Source organism: Prunus avium, chromosome 8 (assembly GCF_965620075.1).
Source record: "Prunus avium chromosome 8, drPruAviu1.hap1.1, whole genome shotgun sequence".
Classification (NCBI taxonomy): domain Eukaryota; kingdom Viridiplantae; phylum Streptophyta; class Magnoliopsida; order Rosales; family Rosaceae; genus Prunus; species Prunus avium.
Window position 1 is genome coordinate 36,425,005 of NC_142291.1, and position 19,114 is coordinate 36,444,118.

The window sequence follows — 19,114 nt, forward strand, 5'->3', positions numbered from 1 at the left end:
AAAAGACAATCAATTTTATCAAATTCAAACCCGACCCACTCATTCATATAATCCCTTTTTCCTTTCACTTTTTGAAATTTTTTATGACTACACTTTTTTGTTGTTCGTAAAAGCGATAATCTATTTTAAATTATTTTAAATTACGAAAATAAGGATTCGAATTCGAGTGCAAAGTGTGAAGCGTTTTAGTCCACTTGAATAAGCCCATATCTGCTTGATGACTACACTTAAAAAGGCCAAATTGTGAAGTTCAAAATAATAATTGTGTGCTTCATATAGCAACACTGTAAAATAACATATATTCAATAGACCCCTCGAGTGTTGGCCCAAACCCAATGCTAGGAGCCTGAGGCCCATCCTCCTATCCTATGTATTTATTCATTGAACATTAGTCTTTTTTTTTTCTTCTTTTCTTTCTTTCTTGATTTGTTTCAAGAATCAAATGCCAAAACCATAAATTAGTTTTAAGCAGGATGCAAAGAGAATGTGGAGGAAAGAGTTTGCAGATGCAGATATTGAGGCCACACATTGAGAAGGAAAACTATTGGTTAGATTATGAATTTATTGATGTAGGCCACATTCATTAAGAAGGATCATATAAACACTCTTTCCTTGTATTGATTTTGCTTTTCAGCCCTTAATCTTTCACAAAATTTAAAATCTTCAATCCATTACTATGATACAATCACTAAGCAAGAGCAAGCTGTTGATCTATGCAACCCTTGAAGAACAATTCGTAGACTTGATGATCTTCATAGCTCTAGCACCACAACTGTCCAAGCCAAAAAATAATTTCAGGGTTAGTTGAATAGATTTTTAGCAACTTAAACTTCAAGCAAACAGAAAATAAAAGTTGGTTGATTAGGAGAGACTCTAGGAGGAAGCATGTCTTACATTCTGAGTCTGAGGTGATCCAGTTCCCTTTCCTTGGAGCCCGGTCAGGGTCTTGACACTTTGTTGAATTCAAAGCTTGGTTAATGCTCATGATTTGATCATTTTTCAATGAAGATGCTGTTGAAATTGATGTGTAGGCAGAGGAAGTGGTGGAGCAGCTTTCCAAATCCCATCTAAAGCTGATCTTCGGCGAATCGTTGCTAAATTGATCATCATCTGGTACTGCCTTCAGAGTTCCACGGTTTCGAAATTGCATAACCTGAATGGAACAGCATCATTTTAAGCCCACAAGTCAGCAACTAAGAAATTTTAACTTCAGGGTTATGAAACTCCATCTAGAGCTGATATTGCTAAATTCTGTATAATTTAGCCTAACTAGAAAGCATGTAACTTTCTCTGATTTCCCTTTAGAATTGACAACATTCACATTTTACAGTTTTACTTCATATCTGGTTACATTTAATTTCGATCATTGATGGCTAGAAAATATCACAGCAACATATGGTTGCAGCACCATATCAATAGGTCCAGCTAGTACAAAATATCTCTACATGTTAAAAAAAAGACTCATAATGTTAAGGGAAGAAAAAAAAAAATAGTACCTTTCGGGCAATAAATTTTCCTCCCTTCTCTGATTTTGCAGCAGCAGCCCATCTCAATAGCTCCTTCATTCTTGACATGGTTTTGGTTTTGTCTCCCTTAACCCTTTCTTTCTTTTCTGATGTGCCACATTGTTCATTTGTGTTCATCGAGGTTGTTAACGTTGAATCTGTCACTGGTAACACCTTGTTGCCTACATTTGCCGAATCTGCCTTGGTACTAATTCCCAGACCTCTTGCAATATCTTCCTTCTTCATCTTCATGGATTGAATCCAACGCTGCCTAGCCTGCCTTCTATTTATGCCACCAAGTCTCTTTAACTGAAGAGTGCTATAAAAGCAAGCCTTTGCCACATCCTTTCCACGTAGAAAGGCAAGTGGCTTGAACTTCTTACTACCTGATTTTCTCTCTTCAATTCCTTTGAATTTCCGATACACACCAACACCGCCACACTTAAAGACAATTATGTAATTTGGTTTAGCTTCTTGATCTGAAATGAACATAAAAAGTACATAAGTCAAAACATGGTCTTAATATAATGGTTTGGAAAAATTGGATGTGAAAAGTTGAAGTTTGATCTCTTACCATTAGTTGTTGCTTTCTTGTTGGTAGAACCAGAAGTGTCTTCCCTTGTTTGTCCATTTGTAGCTCTAAAGAGCCATTGAAAAATCTGCTGTGTTATAAGTCATCAAGAGAGACATCAGTTTTGATGCAGATGCAAGCTAAGCATTTGTTTGACTAAAAATATTTACACTGTTTTACCTGCATGATTATGCTTGTGTTTAGAGCCTCCTTTATATAGTGGTGTGAATGTGAAGAGTGAGAAGCGGATGACTGTGTTTTGGTCAAATGGACAGCACAGAGAGATCTACCTATGCTGTCTGCATGCTCTGAAGATTCCTGTCTAGCCTTTGAGACCTATGGAAGAAGAAGACAAAGGAAATTGAAGTGAATCTAAGAAAAACAGTGAGACAACTAAGCAGTGAGTGGGGAAGGATTGGCTTGAGATTCTTTGTAACATGGGGAAAATATATATAAGATGATAATGTGGTAGGTAGTAAAGGATTTGAATTAATTAAGAACCAAAATGTGCTTAGACCTGGTGGCATTTCTTTTAGCCATACACTTGTTTGTCTCTGGTTCATCAATCCCATTGGTCCCCTTGTGTACATATATATACATATGGTCCTGCAGATTTACATGGGTGTGAAAAGCAATAATCTGCTAAACTGAGTTGTGGAGCAATGGGATTGTAACTCAAATGGTTAAGAGTTTTTACTCGTGCACCCAAAGTCTTAGGTTTCAATTCCTCCCTCCCTCAATATCGCTTGTATTAAAAAAAAAAAACAAAAGCTGGGTTTTGGAAGTTGAGGGTAAAAATGAAGCTGAAGACATTGTTGGACAAGCATATTGCAGTTTAGGTAAGTTGATCCTGGCAAGCAGGACCAATTATTGCAAGGTTTTATTAACATAATAATATTATGAGCTACAATACAGGCCCTTGCAACTTGACTCCCAAGCAGGAGGACACAAAATTGGATTATATATTCAGATCTATATTAAACATTAAAATGGCATAAAACAAAAAAGAAAGAGGTGGGGGGAGTTGGAAGAGCCATGTTCCCTAACAGATTAGAAAATAGAAATGCAGATTCATAAAAAGTTGTTACAAAGCAAGAAAAATGGTCATCTCTGATTGCCAAGTTTCTTACTATTTTCTGTATTTTGGCCAGTTGGGGCAGATTTAATTATGACAAAATATATATATTGCTACATTTCCAGGCAATTCTCTTTTTGTCTCCACATATATATAATATTGAATTTACAGGTTGGTTGAGCATGTGGAGGAGGAGAGATTTTAGGCCTGGGGATGTCGTCTTAAGTGTTACTGCTTGCAAGCATGAAAAAAGACTTCTTGTGCTCTCACATGGGGATGAGTAGAAATCATATGCAGATATGCTCTGATAACTATATTTTAATTACTCTGTGTAAAACCCAAATTAGAGGCCTAATTTGTCGAGCTTTTGTTTGCGTCTCAGCTTCTCTGCCCTCTCATTTTCATCGGGTTTTGATAGAAATTTGTAGCCCTCCATAATTTGTGGCTGCAACTGCGTATGCAATTCAGACTGATCTTGGCTGTTGAATGAGCCAATGATCAAGGGCTGAGATTGGGGGAACTATACTTGTTATGCAAGTCTTGACACACTGTCACTTGAGATGGAAGCAGCTGGGCCTTTGATGAAGACTCAGATGAAGGAAGGGTGATGTGTCTAATGCTCCTCTTAGCTTTTGATTTTATTCTGGTGCCCCATTTGGTACTACTGGGAAGGAATTAGTTGCTCTCATCAAAACCTGTCGCTGTTTTCTCATTCATTTCTGCTTGGCGCTCTTGGTTGTAATCTCATCCACGTTCTCTCTTGGATGATCTGCTTCTGGTTTCTATGCCGATATATTGTACTTGTGTTCAAAATGACGTCGTCGGCAATGGCCATTCATCATCTCTCATTTTGTAGAATTATCTGGAAAAACAAAATCAAGGACATGCAGCTTTTCCCTTTTTGAGTGCTATCAATATCCGCACTGGGGTGATAAAGTTCCCAAGCGGACAATCTTTACATGAGAATCAAAAGTTGACATTTTCCATACAACACAATGAGAATGCAAACTGGCTCAATTGGAATGTTAGCCAAAGTATCAAACTTCGAGATCTTCACACTTTTATTCAAACTCAAATTTCATTGTTCCATAAACTTTTACACATTTTAACACAAACAATTCACATAAAATAAACACAAACAATCGTAATAGTATTTTATAAACAAACAAAGAGATGAACTGATATCAACTACATAGTTATATGATACACGTGCAGAATGGCAAGAACAATGCATCAACCGTGGATGAGGAGGCTCTCAACTTGTGCCGGCAGCCTCTACCTACTTGAAAGAGAGGACTTGGGCTGCTTGAAGAGAACATAAGCTCATTCCTCCCACCGATAAAGAGAACATGGGCTCGATAGAATCCCCTTCAAATTTGCACCACCATTGTCCCTATGATCATCATGATCCTTTTCAACGCTCTTCCAAGTTCCAACAAGCTGATGAGGTTCTCAAACTGCAGTTCTTAGAGCAGTTGGTCTTGTCTGACGAGCAGTTACTGCAGTAACTGGAACAACAATGGTGCCAAATGGGGTCAACCAAAGGCAATCTGATATACAATCCAACAAAACAGATATCAATTTTCTTTCAAGAAAACATAAATTTTACCAGATAAAAGACCCCTCTCATGGTCGATCTTCATCCGACCTTGACCGTGTCAAACGCCTACGCCTTCTGGGGATTGGAGACAAATCTCTGTGATTTAGTATAGGCAAGTTCTCATCATCATCATCATCATCCTCATCATCTACCTCGTCATCCTGAAGACCCAACAAATTCTCACCCCAAAGAAACCGGCGTTCAGATAAAGCACCTGAACGCCGATGTCTCGTCCAAGCCCTTGATCGAGCCCTTTGTTCCCCAGCACGGTCAACTGAGCCAATCATCTGAAACAAAAACAGAGTAGTCCACCAAGGTCCATTAGCTTCACCTGCACCACTTTCCCCTCCCCCTGGTAGCCTATCTCCATTTTCAATAACATAGTCCCCAACCACAACAGCACCTGGGATGGCTGAATGAATAGCACTGACAACATCACCAAATTCTCTTTGGTGCTCAAGGTGTTGCCAGGCTCGTTCTCTAGATGGATCAATGTCGGAGGGTCGAGTGGTTGGGTGAACTCTCCTGGCATGCCGGCGCAACTCCTGGTAGTTACCAGAAAATGAGCATGATTCACGAGAGCAACTTCGCTTCTTCAGATTAAGATACTTTCTGACATCTTCTACAGCCTCCCATCCAAGAATGGCTCCTCGGCACAAAGGGCATTTCAAGCTCAGTTTTGAATCTGGTGAATTCTCCCCATCCAACTCATCATGCTCAACCCTTTCCTGAAATGACTCGGAATCAGCCACTTCCAGAACACCTTCTGTTTGTGCTTCTAAAGGCCTATTTAGATCTTGAATAATATGTCCTTGTGGCGGTCCAGGTAAATTAACAGATATTAGAGTATTGCTTTCAATCAGATTGTGAGTTTCATTAGCTTCATTTGATTCTGTCCTCAAGGGGATGTTCAGATCAGAAATATTATGAGAATCAGAATGGTTTACAGGTAAAGAACTGGGTAGAGTTGGACTGTTCCTAGTATTTTCCCTCAGCTTTTTAAAACGGTCCAGGCAATTTGAATGCCTGTAACTTGTATCACAAATATAAGATCTGCAACCCTTCTCATGCGAGCTGCAAAGCAGGAGAACTGCATTATGTGGATGGTCCATGCAGATAGGGCATGTAACCGCATCCAGTTCTTTGTAAAGAGCACGAATATCTGAATCAGTTTCTATTCTTCGTTTCACACCAGCCATCTTGCATACACTGTTCGATTTACTCAGCAAGTTGAACTTATCAGGACACAAGAACTATCGTGCATAACTCAATGTTCATCAATTACATAAGAAGGGGGAAAACACTATGGTCATGTTGCAGACAGCAGCAATTTATTCCTCTTATCACATTAGACAATAGAAGCATCTATTGGGTAGAAATGTTTTATGGTACAAACCTTGGTATAATGTTTCACATTATCCCTTCCCCATACACTATAAAATATGTCTTTAGGAATCAAAAGTACTAATACCATTTTGAACAACTGTCAAATTCAGTTTGACAAGGAGGAAAATAAGAAACTACTCAAAGTCTAGATAGCTAACAATGTACAAAAGAAAACCCAACCACGTTTGAAGTTTCTAAGAGAATGTACAAAGTAAGTCTAATACAAAAGAACTGTCAACTCCTATTAACAGTTTATGAAATTAGTACTGCCAAAACTGTGATACCTTTATTCTCAACAAACTTAAGATTATGTGAAATCAGAATAATCATATATCAAGAAGAGCCCGAATAAAAACACATTATTTGAAACAGATAAAAAAATATAATGAATCATTGAACTAGATATACACTTACCAAAATGCAAAGCTCTAAATAAGTTCCCTACTGGAGCTTCTGATCTCTATTGCGTTACCAACTGAAAAATACTGAATCTTTACTTGACTTTAATAGAAATCACAATGCAACCACTCTTACAATGCTCCAAAATGTGAGATAAATAATGCAGCAAATGGACAGCAGTACAGAACTTGAAGTGATAGATTTCTTGATTAAATATATAACGACTACTTCTCAGGCCAACAGATCACCAGTGAGACTGAGACCTGCAGTTATACCACAAGACATAATTGATGTCATGTCCACAAAATCGTAATCCAATCATTGTATTATTCAGCGACGGTTAGATGCAATATCATTAGAAAGAGCATGCTTGTATACATGCCTCAGACCAGATTAATTTTGAACTGACATTTCAAAAACCTTTAAAAGCGCTGCCGAGATAATGAAAACCCCAATATCTTTTTAAACCTTACCCAACATCTTATAATCGTTAACAATAACCCACCTACCCCAACATGATCAGATCATGAAAGAGCTTACACTCACCACCTAAATATCTTACACTGATTCTAACGCTGATCAGATATTCTAAAAGGGCTTACACTCATCCAGCCCTTTCATATACAAAAACATACACAAAATTCCACAAGTTACCAAAAAATCTAAACAAGAAACCCAAATAGTAATCAAATAGACGACAACCCAATGCCATCTTCAAACCTAAAATCCAAAGGAAATTAAGCATAGCTAAACAGAAATTGAGCATTGCACTGGGTAGGGATCAATATGGTCAAAGTACAAATCTTTACCCAATCAAAATCAATTATCTAAACCCACAGATAAACCCCAAATCGCATCCAAACCCTACCCATAACTCTACCACTATTCCGATTCAGATCATCAACGGATTAAGAAAAACAAAACAGGCATTAAATTCAGGTTTTTAGAAAAATACCCAAGAATCCATTAACAACCCAATTCAACAAGGACCAAACCCGATCAAATTCACAACAATAATTAGATCAACATGAACAATTTACTGGAAATTGAACACAATCAAAGTAGGCGAGGATTTACAAGAGAAACAGAAGTGATTGAATTCGTCCTTGAATTTGGTGTGGGGTGAGAGATTGCGTGAAGAAATCGCTGTGTGTGAGATATAAAATAGAAATTTGGGAAATTGTGAAAAAACGTCACATGAATTTCGGTATTTATAATGCGTTTTGGAAAATGGAGGGTAACCACTAACCAGCGGCTCTTGCAACCGCCACGATGGAGCGGTCGAGACTGCCTTTGCCTGTTCATAACACGTGGCGCAAATCAGGTGGTTGTCGGGCCCACGGGCAGGTTCATTCGGTGTTTGCATGCGTTTTGATTTTGCATCCATAATGTCGTTCATTGGACGCTTATTTGTCACCACAATTATATTGTAATCTGTATTAATAAAATTGGTTGTATTGTGTATTTTATTGAGTGCAAGCAACATTGTTTGTGCAAACTATTTTTCTATTATCATATAAGTTTGACTCTAAATCTCCAATTTTCTATCATTTGCTTAATTCATATCACTTATTAGACTTAAAACATTGTTTGACTGGTTTGCTTTCCATTTTAGAGTCCGAATTCCCATTAAAGGATTTTGTGAGTTCATCACAATCAAGGAACTAAATATATCCGTATATATATCGTTTTTTTTGGGCAGCGAAATTTTAGCACATTTCCATATATATATATATATCGTCAATTCCTTGATAATTTCGCCGATATTTTGATAACGATATTTTCGTCCAAATGAACGCTGCAAATGGTCAATATATCGCGATAATATCGATAATATCGCGATATGAACTTTCAAAAATTAAAGAAAACTCACTACACATGCAGGGGTTCAAACCCCTTCCCCATTCTGAGGTCTGTAGCAACTTAACCACCACGCCAGTCCTTGCTTTGTGATAGTAAGCTATGGAATTTATATTTATAATACTTGTGAGCTATTTCTCAAAATAGAAATTAACATAATTACTTTGTTTTATATTGTTGATCAGTAACTTAATTACTTAATATAATTTATTTCTTTTCTATTTAATCCATTTAATGTTATTGATTATTTTATTATTCATTATAAGTACCTACATTACTAAATTCCCCTTCAAATTGTTGCTTAATTACTTAAATCTCTATAATTATTTTCTTTATTTACTATTTAATTCTTCCTTAGATAAATTTATTTATGTTCTTAGTTAATTTTCAATCTTCACTATTATTTTTTAAGCATGGTAAAGTGCCTAATTTTCATGAAAAATCAAGTTGGTTTACATCTTTAATTATTTTTCAATTTTTGATAAATAATAAATATAAGAACGTGTACCATGTCCAGTGAATAATGTGAAATAAGGTTACTCATGTATTTTACCATGCAATTTATAAAGTGTAAAATATTGTACTAAAAAATGATAAATAAATTACTATGGGGTGTTTAATTCTCTTTCATTAATTACTCCAAATTTTCTAAGTCACAGAGTTTGTCAGCTTGCAATATAATCAACTTAAATCACTCAAACCCGCTATGATATGCATTTCCTTCCAATTTTGTGTGTCAAAATAATAGATGATTTGCTAAATAAACTTCTTCTAAAGTTTCATTAAAAATTTCCATGTATTTATCACAATTTTCGTGGTTTTTATTCAATTTTTATCGATATCGAAATTTTCCCGATATTTCCATCGATATTTCCATATTTTTGAACCACTGATATTTCCGAAACTATCGATATTTAAGACCTTGATCACAATGTAATCGCATTATTATCTTTAAAAAATATTTGACACAATCATCTCAAAATTTGAGATACTTTAAAGTAGTGTCAATTTATCGTTTCACCATTCAAGTTACATGTTATCTTTAAAAAAAAATATGGAAATTGGAAAGAAAAAAAAATCATAGGTGCTAAAACATTCGAAGGCTATATACCCTCTAAAAACAAACCTTTTCTCCTAAATACATTTGTCTAATCTAAAATCACCTATAAATGCAACATATAGTCATTAATGTATAAACCCTAAATGCTTTTGGTATCTCTATACTTTCCGTGAGTTATAACCTAATGTAATTTGTCCACATAATTAACATGTGACATGTGATGTGAACCCTTCTTATTATTCAAGTATTCCATTTTAGTACAAATCTTCTTTCACCAAAATGCTCTAAAAACACTTGTCATGATTTGGGCCCTTGCCTGGGACAAGCCACCAATAATTCCTTGGTCCAATGTTGAAAGAATGACAAGAAATATATCAATCACATATTGGATCCTTGAAGAAAATCAAAACTTCCATGACAGAAATCTGAAAAAGTAGTTAAGAGTGTCTATCATGTATCCGAAATCCTAAATTCAATTCCTCCATTTTTAATATCACGTATTAAAAAACACAAATGCCAAACCTCAATTGCGGCCCATTTTAGAAGTACAAAATACAAATTACAAATTACATCATCCATATAACACACCCAATTCAAAGCACATAAAGGTAAATATGAAAAAGCACTTAGGGTATTTTGGCCTTTTGAAATCTGGTACACTTATAAACACACTACCAAGCATCTAGCCCGATTTCCCGACTCACAGTGACGGACTGGGATTGCCGCCAACTCGTTCGCTATCGCAGCCAAAGTTTTCTGCTTCCAAATTCCAATGGCCAACAATCCCTCACAGCTACTCCCATCAGGTTTGCCCCGCTCTGTTTCTTTTTATACTGTGTCGTATTTACTCGAGAAAATTAAGCGGAAAATTTGAGGTGTTTGGGTTGAAAATTCGCAGAGTTGATCGACCGGTGCATAGGGTCGAAGATATGGGTGATAATGAAGGGAGACAAGGAGCTCGTCGGGACTCTGAGGGGATTTGATGTCTACGTCAACATGGTTCTCGAAGACGTCACTGAATAGTACGGCACCCTCCCTTAATTCTATTGCATTCATGTAGCATGAAACCCTAAAATTTGGGATTTTACTCGTTTTTGCTACAAGATTGAATCTTTGAGTTTGTAAATGCTTCAACTATCAGATTGAATAATGGGAAAGTTTAAGTATTGGGTCTTGATGTTCGTACGGGCTCTAGGATTGTCATGCAACTCTCCTTTAATAGTGCATAGTTCTTTCAGGATTGAAGCAGCAGAGGTTTATATGTCGTTAGGGTAGGAATTTTAGTGATAGCGAGTCAATTTTTTAGTGGCTTGGGAAAATTTGTATTGTCTTTGTTATTCTTTCAGTTAATACTGTAATAATGCAGGACAGCCGCTAGAGCTTCCGTTCCCAGTTATATACAATGGGAACTAGGGTTTTTTTATTTTGAAAGGTTAGGATTAGGTTTGGTGGTAGAGCACATTATGAATAACCGATTAGTTTGTATGTTACAATGTCACAGTTGAAACATGGAGTTAGGATTTTCAGTAGGGATCAGTTGAAACATAAATTTATGTTAGATTGATAAAGCTGACAAATTTATAGAAAATACTTGGAGTTGGGATTTTCAATAAGGATCAATTGAAACATGGATTTATATTGGATTGAATTGACAAAGCTGACCCTAAGCTATATAATTCTATTGCATTCATGTAGCATGAAACCCTGAAATTTGGGATTTTACTCGCTTTTGCTACAAGATTGAATCTTTGAGTTTGTAAATGCTTCAACTATCAAATTGAATAATGGGAAAGTTTAAGTATTGGGTCTTGATGTTCGTACGGGCTTTAGGATTGTCATGCAACTCTCCTTTAATAGTGCATAGTTCTTTCAGGATTGAAGCAGCAGAAGTTTATATGTCGTTAGGGTAGGAATTTTAGTGATAGTGAGGCAATTTTTTAGTGGCTTGGGAAAATTTGTATTGTCTTTGTTATTCTTTCAGTTAATACTGTAATAATGCAGGACAGCCGCTAGAGCTTCCATTCCCAGTTATATACAATGGGAACTAGGGTTTTTTTTTTATTTTGAAAGGTTAGGATTAGGTTTGGTGGTAGAGCACATTATGAATAACCGATTAGTTTGTATGTTACAATGTCACAGTTGAAACATGGAGTTAGGATTTTCAGTAGGGATCAGTTGAAACATAAATTTATGTTAGATTGATAAAGCTGACAAATTTATAGAAAATACTTGGAGTTGGGATTTTCAATAAGGATCAATTGAAACATGGATTTATATTGGATTGAATTGATAAAGCTGACAAAGCTATATAATTGTTTTAAGCTATAGTTGTAGGAAATATCTTAATTAAACATGATGTTGATTACAAGTTGTTTTGACAAGGTAGATAGAACCTTCCCCTCTAGCCTCATGTCATCATACCTTTTCTTTGCATCTTGCTTATTTTCATCAGTCTTATCATACTGTAATATATTGGGATCAGAAGAGATGAACTGAACTGGGATATCTCTGGTATACAGAGTGTTTGTATATATAATCAATTTAGACACTTTTAGTTTATATTAGTCATTCATTCTATGACTACATGGTTAGTCCACTTATATTATACCTGCTAATATTGAACATCTTTTCTATTTCTCTCTTTATATCATAGTGAGATTACGCCTGAAGGAAGACGTATAACCAAGCTTGATCAGATTTTGCTCAACGGAAACAACATTGCTATTGTAAGTTAGACATGTTGGTCTTTATTTGCTGCACTTTATTTTCCATTGTAAGACATATCGGTCTTTGTTTGTCAAGTTTTCTACTGCACTTTTTGTGGCCCTTTTTTCTCGCTGTAAGTGCTTTAAACTACTGGTGCAAAGCTTTTGGTGGCTGGTTCTTGGCTTTTGCAATAGAAGCTAGAGCCATCATAAAACAAAGATGAGATATATTCAAATTATTTTAATCAATTTTCCAATATTTGTGCACAATGCAGCTGGTCCCTGGCGGCTCACCTGAACCGGAATGAGAGTGTAATGGAACATCCACACTCTGTTATTGAATATTTGCAATTTATGCGGTTTGTGGGAGATTGTTTCCATTTTTCTCTACTTAGCACTTTTGTTGTTCTTAGGAGGTGACATGGTTGTAGGATATGGTAGAGAAACTTTTACAAAATGACGTGTTATGTTCCTTGTAATTGCAAGTGGTGTTAAATACTAAGTTGAGCTTTATTGTTCAGATTTGCAATGACAATTCATCTAAACTTCTCTCTCTCTCTCTCTCTCTCTCTCCCCCCTTATAATTGACTGATTATTATGTGTCATCGCTGTGGTTTTGAAGCCGAGTGTTGGCGGGTCTTAATTTCAATTGGAAAAATGGCTGCGGAGTTATTTTGGAAACTCCCTGTTCATGAATTACACAATCATCAACCCAGAAAAGTCAAAATCCAAAAGGAGTGCAAATTAGTAGTTTAAGGCCAGAAAAAAAGAGAAAAAAAAACTAGACACACCAAGCGAGTAATTAGAACACCAACTCACATTAAAACTATGGTACAACAGAAAGCCAGAGAAATGGCAAAACATTTGCATGTTTTATGTGTAATCACCTGTACTAGAATTAGAACAGAGGACAACTTTTACACTACAGTACTAGCTGGTGATCACAATCTTCTTTTTCTTCTTGTTAGACTTTGGTGGTGGCTTAGGCTTCTTGTTGGTTTTGAAAAGAGAAGAAACGAATTGGACAAAATCATTAAGAATGATTCTCTTCACTGACCTCCTCTTTGCTGGAATTACACTAGCAGGAGGAGAAGCAGCTGCTTTTGGTTTGAAGCAATATGGCTGCTGCTTCTGCTTCTGTTGATCACTCTTCTTGTTCAGGTTCAAGTTCAAGTTCAAGTCCTTTCCTCCTTTGGAATTAATCTTCATTGCTCTACTCTCTCTGTCTGCTGTCTGTCTGTGATCAGTGAGTGTATGTTTGATTGAGCTTTTTGAATGGTGGAGGGGTTTAAATAAAGAAGGCAATGCAGGTGGGTGGGAGAAAGAGTGGGAAGGAATATATGGAAAGTGTTGAAAGAAAGACTCGGTTTTTTGTGTGTTGTGGCACTTCGGTGCTTCTTGGTAGTGTTTTGGACGTCATTGACGCAAACTCCTAAGAATTAAACGCGTTTGCGGCCTCCCCCACCACCAAAACGCGTTTACGAATGGCATGTCCCCAACACCCTCGTCTCTCCAAGCCTCTAACGTAATAATTTTCTATGTTGTATATGGTACCTCACATCACATCTTAGAAGATATCTTCTTTTTATATACAATGCGAGAGTCAAAATTATGCATTTAATATAATTTATATAGAGAGAAATCAAACTTGAACGTAAACGAATCTAATTTTATTAGTCCCTGAACTCAGACTCGATTTGCATTTGAGTCCCTCAATTTCCAAAATCGTTCCCGTGGTGCTTCAACTTCAGTTTCGTTAGGACAAATGGTTATGCCATCTAGACCTGACAATATTGCACACGATCCGTTAACATGACACGAATTCGCACGAAATTATCAGTATTTGGGTTGAGCTTAATGGGTCGGGTTGAAAACGGGTGAACCCGTTAGCCACCCGTTAAGCTAACGGATTGGGTCGGGTCAATTCGAGAATATTCGCATTCACCCGTTAAGGAGGGTAATTTGGTAGTTTTGCTAAATGTGTTTTTAAAAAAATATCCGTCTCCAACTCCAACACCATTCCTCTTTTTTTTATATTCCTTTTCCATCTTTCCTCTTTCTCTTTCCGTTTACTGTCTCTCACCTCCCACTCTCTCTTTTCTTCTTCTTCTTCTCTCCATCTCTTTTTTATTTTTCCTTTTCTTCTTCCTCATTCCGTCATTCTCCATCTCTCCTTTGTTTTCTTCTCTTCTTATTCGTCTTTTCCTCTCTGTCTTTTTTTTTGGATAAATAATCTAATCTAATCTAATCAACCTTTTTTTTTTTCTCTTCTTGTGACCTCCCACTCTCTTCTTCTTCTTCTTCTTCTTTCCATCTCTTTTTTCTCCTTTCCTTCTTCCTCTTTCCGTCATTCTCCATCTTTTTTTTTTCTTCTTCACTTTTTATCTGCATCTCTCGGTCTCTTCCTCTCTGTCTTCTTTTATATATAAATAATCTAATCTAATCAGCCATTTTTTTCTCTTCTTGTTTTTCTTTATGTAAGTTTTCTGGATGGTCATGAAAGTTTTATGGATGGTGTTTATGAGATGGAAATTGAGAGAAAAATGAGAGAGACAATGGTTGCTGGCTATGTGTTTTTTTTCCTTTTTTTTTTCTGGGTTTATTCTTAACGGGTTAACGGGTCGTGTCGGATATTCGGGAATAGTAACGGGTCGTGTTTGGGTCTAGTATTTGTCACCTGTTAACTTAACGGGTCATGTTCGTGTTAACCCGTTAAGAAAACGGGTTAACCCGTTAACGACCCGAAACCCGCTAAAACGATCCGTTTGACAGCTCTAATGCCATCAATTTTGTTAACTTTTCTGTTAAATGCAGGGGCAAAATGCTATTTTTGTATTAAATTGATTAAAATATGAATTTAAAAAATTAAACAAATTGAAAAATTAAAAATAAACTCTCTCTCTCTCTCTCCCTCTATCTCGATTTCTACTCCCCCCAAACTTGATTTTTTATTTGATTTTCTTTTATTGTTATTTAAAAGATATGATTTTTTATTCATTTTTTTGGTTTAATATAAAAATACCATTTTGCCCTTGCATTTAACTGAAAAAGTTAACAAAATTAATGGCAGGACCATTTGTCCCAACAAAAGTGAAGTTAAAGGATCATGGGAACGATTTTGGAAATTGAAGAACTCAAATGCAAATTGAGTCTAAGTTCAGGGACTAATGAAACGATTAACTCTTAATATAATTTACATAAAGAGAAATCAAACTCGAACATAAAGGAACGAGCATTTTATACATATTTTTGGAAATTGGAATTTTATGTGGTTTAGACTAAACTGATAGATAGTACGACGGAGTGAGATGGTTTCCCCACAACTTCCTTGATGTAGTAGAGTAGACTCCCCTGAACACCCCACCCAGCCTTTTCCAAACCAAACATAAAGCATAAATTGGCCCACGTTGTAAACAATAGAATCTTATCAACTTGTTCGGGTTTGACTGACAGTGATATGTTTGCCGGCCGCTGCTGACTCTCCTCTTCTGAGGTAGAAGCTTTTGAATTTTGGTCTAGTGGTTGGGGCTAGGTCCACCATGTTTGGCCGAATGTTAGCAGGCTCCTCAGTGAGGTCCTGCGTTCGATGCTCCGCATGTGTAAAGAATCCCATGGGGAGAGCTTTAACCTTAACCCCTCCCCGGCTCGGAGTGGTTGCACACTTTGCCACCATTTTTTTACTAAAAAAGGAATTTCATGATCATGTGGACTATAAATAAATAAATAAATGAATTAAACTGGTTTTTTTCATTGAAAAAAATTCGCAATATGGTTTGCCTTTGGCTAGGGGTGGACTATAAATAAAGAAATGACAAAGATGATAGTGACATGGACTAAAACGTCGTCTTCCCCATCATCACATCCCAAAATTTTTAAAAAAAAAACAGGGCAGAAGGAAAAAGCTTCATATCATAATAATCTGTTATCATTGTTTTCTGCTACCAACCAATGCCTAAACAATGCAATAGATGGATCATTTAACGGCTTAATCCTTGTAATTAATTATGAGTGCTGCTAAACGAACCCTAAAATTAACTGAGTACACCCAACGATCTAAGTACATCCTAATGTTTAAATTACAATGTAAAATTAACTAAGTACACCATATTTAACTACCAAAAATACCCATGGTACACCCTCTTTAATTTTTAATCTTTTAAAGTATTTAAAATAAACAAATAAAGTAAAATAATAATAAAATAATATTTTAACAAAACTCTCTCTCTCTCTCTCTCCTGCTTCTTCTTCTTCTTCTTCTTCTTCTTCTTCTTCTTCTTCTTCTATCTCTCTCCTATGCGACCACCACCACCTGGTTTGTGTTATTGATTGTTTAAGTTTTATGCATACAAAAATCAACTGGGATCAATACACTTCTCCTGGATTCTGAGTTGTATGTTAAAAATTAAGTCAATTTGTATGAAGGCATGGGTTCAAAAGCTCAAGCAGTAAAACAAAGATTTTAATTCTTAATTAAATATATTATCTTCAATCTTTCGAGAGAGGTGTGGGTTTTCAATCTAATTTAGGGAGATTTGGTAGTTTGGGAATTTGGGGACAGCATATCTCAACTCGTCTCAGAATGGGGTGGGTCGGGAAGGAGAGAGAGCTTTTTTTCTCTTTTTAAAATTTTATTTTATTTTTTGGTTTTAAATACTTTAAAAGATTAAAATTAAAGAGTTGATCATAGTTATAACAATGGACATGCGTCAAGTCTTAAGGATGGTGTACATATTGGGGTATACAATTCAATATATCCTTTTTGGTCATTTTATATTAGGGTAAATTAGTAATTCAATAAATAGTTTAATAGTATGGTGTACTCAGTTAATTTTAGGGTTCGTTTAGCAGCACTCTTAATTATATATGTTATATGCCAAATTTAACTTCCAATTTCTACACTATGGGAATTAGGCTTCATTAGGGTTCTGATGTCAAGAGGTTAGACTTCATTACGATCAATTGTAAAACATATTGCGAATAATATCGAGTATGACTTAGTTTGTAGGGAGATTATAAGCCACAATATTAGCTATATTATTATTTGTCAAATCAGTGTTTGGTTTAGTTGATATAAAAATGTCCCTTGAGGTCAAAGAAAATACTTGGAATTGGAGATAAAGGTACTGTAGAGAGAGAGAGAGAGAGAGAGAGAGAGAGAGATCATGGTATCAAATATATTTATACTATGAGTACTGAAACACCAACATTACGAAAAAGCCACAAACATCACAAAAAGCCAATGAAAAAGTACTGAAACCCCAAGAATATAAAAAGCAAGGAAAATTACAAAAAAGAAAAAAAAACGTTTGCATGATCGTGCGAGTTAGACCTAAACCAGCAACCAAGGCACCAACTTCATGACGTTGCATCCATTACATGGTTATGGCAGGGTTGGACAGACGAGGCGGCTGTTGATCATCTTCTTCTTCACGTTTGATGCTTTAGCCTTGGTGGAAAAAGTAGCGTTTGAAATGTCAGACCAAAACTGAACTATATCAAGAAGAATCATGGTCTTCACGAGCTTCCTCTGTGCCGGAATTACACTTCTAACTTTTGGCTTGAAACCTAGCTCCTCAGTTTTGTTGTCTTCTTCCCCATCTGGGTTCAACTCCAAACAACCCTTCTCTGCTTCTGAACATTTCTCCATTTCCATGGCCAATATCTCTCTCTATCTATCTCTCCTGTTTCAGTGTGTGTGTGTGTGTTTGATACTTTGGTGAAGAGTGTGAGGCGTTTAAATAACATAGAAAGAGTGGGAGAAAAAGAAACAAAACACAAAACGCGTTTTCTTCTTTTGGTAATCATAGACAACGCGTTCTAAGAAACGTTACATAAAAATTTATTTACATAACAGAGAGAATCTCTAACAAGATCCAAGATCATTAGTACAAATTGGATCAAAATAATACAGCTGGATCCACCTCTATGATATATTTACATGGTATACAAATTTATTATATAGTTTTATTTTTATATGGGCCCACATTGTTTCTAAGTTTTGGACCCCTTCAATAAAATAATCCACACCTCTTTGGGAAATAGAAAGGGCACAAAAGCTTGCACATATCCACCAATAGATTATGTCTAAAATCCAAATAGGGTTGACAAGTCTATGATCATGTTGAAGCCGCGGTGTTCTCGATGTTATTGATTTTGATATTAGTGGCTAGGGATTGGAAACCAAAAAACGTACTTTTTTTGCTTGTTATTTTGCGTGTTAAAAACATTTGATTGAACTTTGACCAAAAAAAAAAAAAAAACATTTGATTGAATATGATTTTCCTTAATTTGCTGCATTTGTGGATAATATAAACATATAAGGTTTGGTTTCCTTTTATCCATTAGAGGTAGCCAAAAGTTTTATGTCGTTTAGTATTTAGTAGAATAATTTGGTGTCAACAAAACACTTGATAGGAGAATATGTTGATGTCATTATTATATTCTTATGTTGGTATTGTTAAAATATTAAATAGGAGACTTGGACATGTTATCAAAAGTCTCCACCTTTACTCATGAGGGCAGAATTTCGAAACCCCCAGACACAAGGGCGGAACTAGGGGGTGGTTGGGGTATGCTCTAGCACAGTGTTTACTCTGAGATTAGGCTTAGTGTAGGCTAAATCCAAACCAATCAAATAATCAGCCCGTCATGGACAAGAAATCAACCGGTTGAGAAGAAAGAAAAGAGGAAGAGGGGAAGAGGAAGGAAAAATAATAGAGAGAGAGAGAGAGAGAGAGAGAGAGAGATGAGGAGGAAAAAGAATAAAAAAGAGAGGGGGAGATATTAAACAAACGGAAAGAAAGAGAGAGGGTGAGATATTCAAACATTACTATCAATTCCTTGTTTCTCCCCTCTTTCTCTTTCTTCTCTCTTTTCTTATTGTTTTCTTCTCTCTTCTTCTTCCGATTTACGAGATTTACAGGTTCACATCCAGATCTGCAAGTGCAACAAAG

At 36.0% G+C, this 19,114-nt stretch overlaps 3 protein-coding genes across 6 annotated transcripts; 1 reads left to right on the forward strand and 2 right to left on the reverse strand.

Annotated features, from left to right (window-relative positions):
* Positions 1-528: 528 nt before the first annotated feature.
* LOC110770705 (uncharacterized) lies at positions 529-2,489 on the reverse strand. Of its 2 annotated transcripts, none has more exons than XM_021974910.2 (5): positions 2,257-2,489; positions 2,080-2,164; positions 1,497-1,984; positions 895-1,153; positions 529-772 (listed from the first exon to the last, which is right to left on the reverse strand). In XM_021974910.2, exons 1-5 carry the CDS (start codon positions 2,260-2,262, stop codon positions 753-755), a joined length of 858 nt encoding a protein of 285 aa, XP_021830602.1. In that variant the 5' UTR covers positions 2,263-2,489; the 3' UTR covers positions 529-752. The 2 variants fall into 2 exon arrangements, with proteins under 2 accessions (XP_021830602.1, XP_021830601.1); XM_021974909.2 differs by having other exon boundaries at positions 2,080-2,167.
* A 1,687-nt stretch (positions 2,490-4,176) lies between these two features.
* Positions 4,177-7,770, reverse strand: LOC110770688 (cellulose synthase, putative (DUF1644)). Of its 3 annotated transcripts, none has more exons than XM_021974891.2 (4): positions 7,614-7,770; positions 6,552-6,799; positions 4,761-5,960; positions 4,177-4,659 (listed from the first exon to the last, which is right to left on the reverse strand). In XM_021974891.2, the coding sequence occupies exon 3, from the start codon at positions 5,948-5,950 to the stop codon at positions 4,778-4,780; it is 1,173 nt and encodes a 390-aa protein (XP_021830583.2). In that variant the 5' UTR covers positions 5,951-5,960; positions 6,552-6,799; positions 7,614-7,770; the 3' UTR covers positions 4,177-4,659; positions 4,761-4,777. The 3 variants fall into 3 exon arrangements, with proteins under 3 accessions (XP_021830583.2, XP_088101809.1, XP_088101808.1); XM_088245683.1 differs by having other exon boundaries at positions 7,492-7,732; XM_088245682.1 differs by having other exon boundaries at positions 4,761-6,799.
* Positions 7,771-10,101: 2,331 nt separating this feature from the next.
* SAD1 (Small nuclear ribonucleoprotein family protein) lies at positions 10,102-12,714 on the forward strand. The gene is made up of 4 exons (XM_021974875.2): positions 10,102-10,262; positions 10,355-10,478; positions 12,110-12,182; positions 12,437-12,714. Exons 1-4 carry the CDS (start codon positions 10,229-10,231, stop codon positions 12,467-12,469), a joined length of 264 nt encoding a protein of 87 aa, XP_021830567.1. The 5' UTR covers positions 10,102-10,228; the 3' UTR covers positions 12,470-12,714.
* The last annotated feature ends 6,400 nt before the right edge of the window (positions 12,715-19,114 follow it).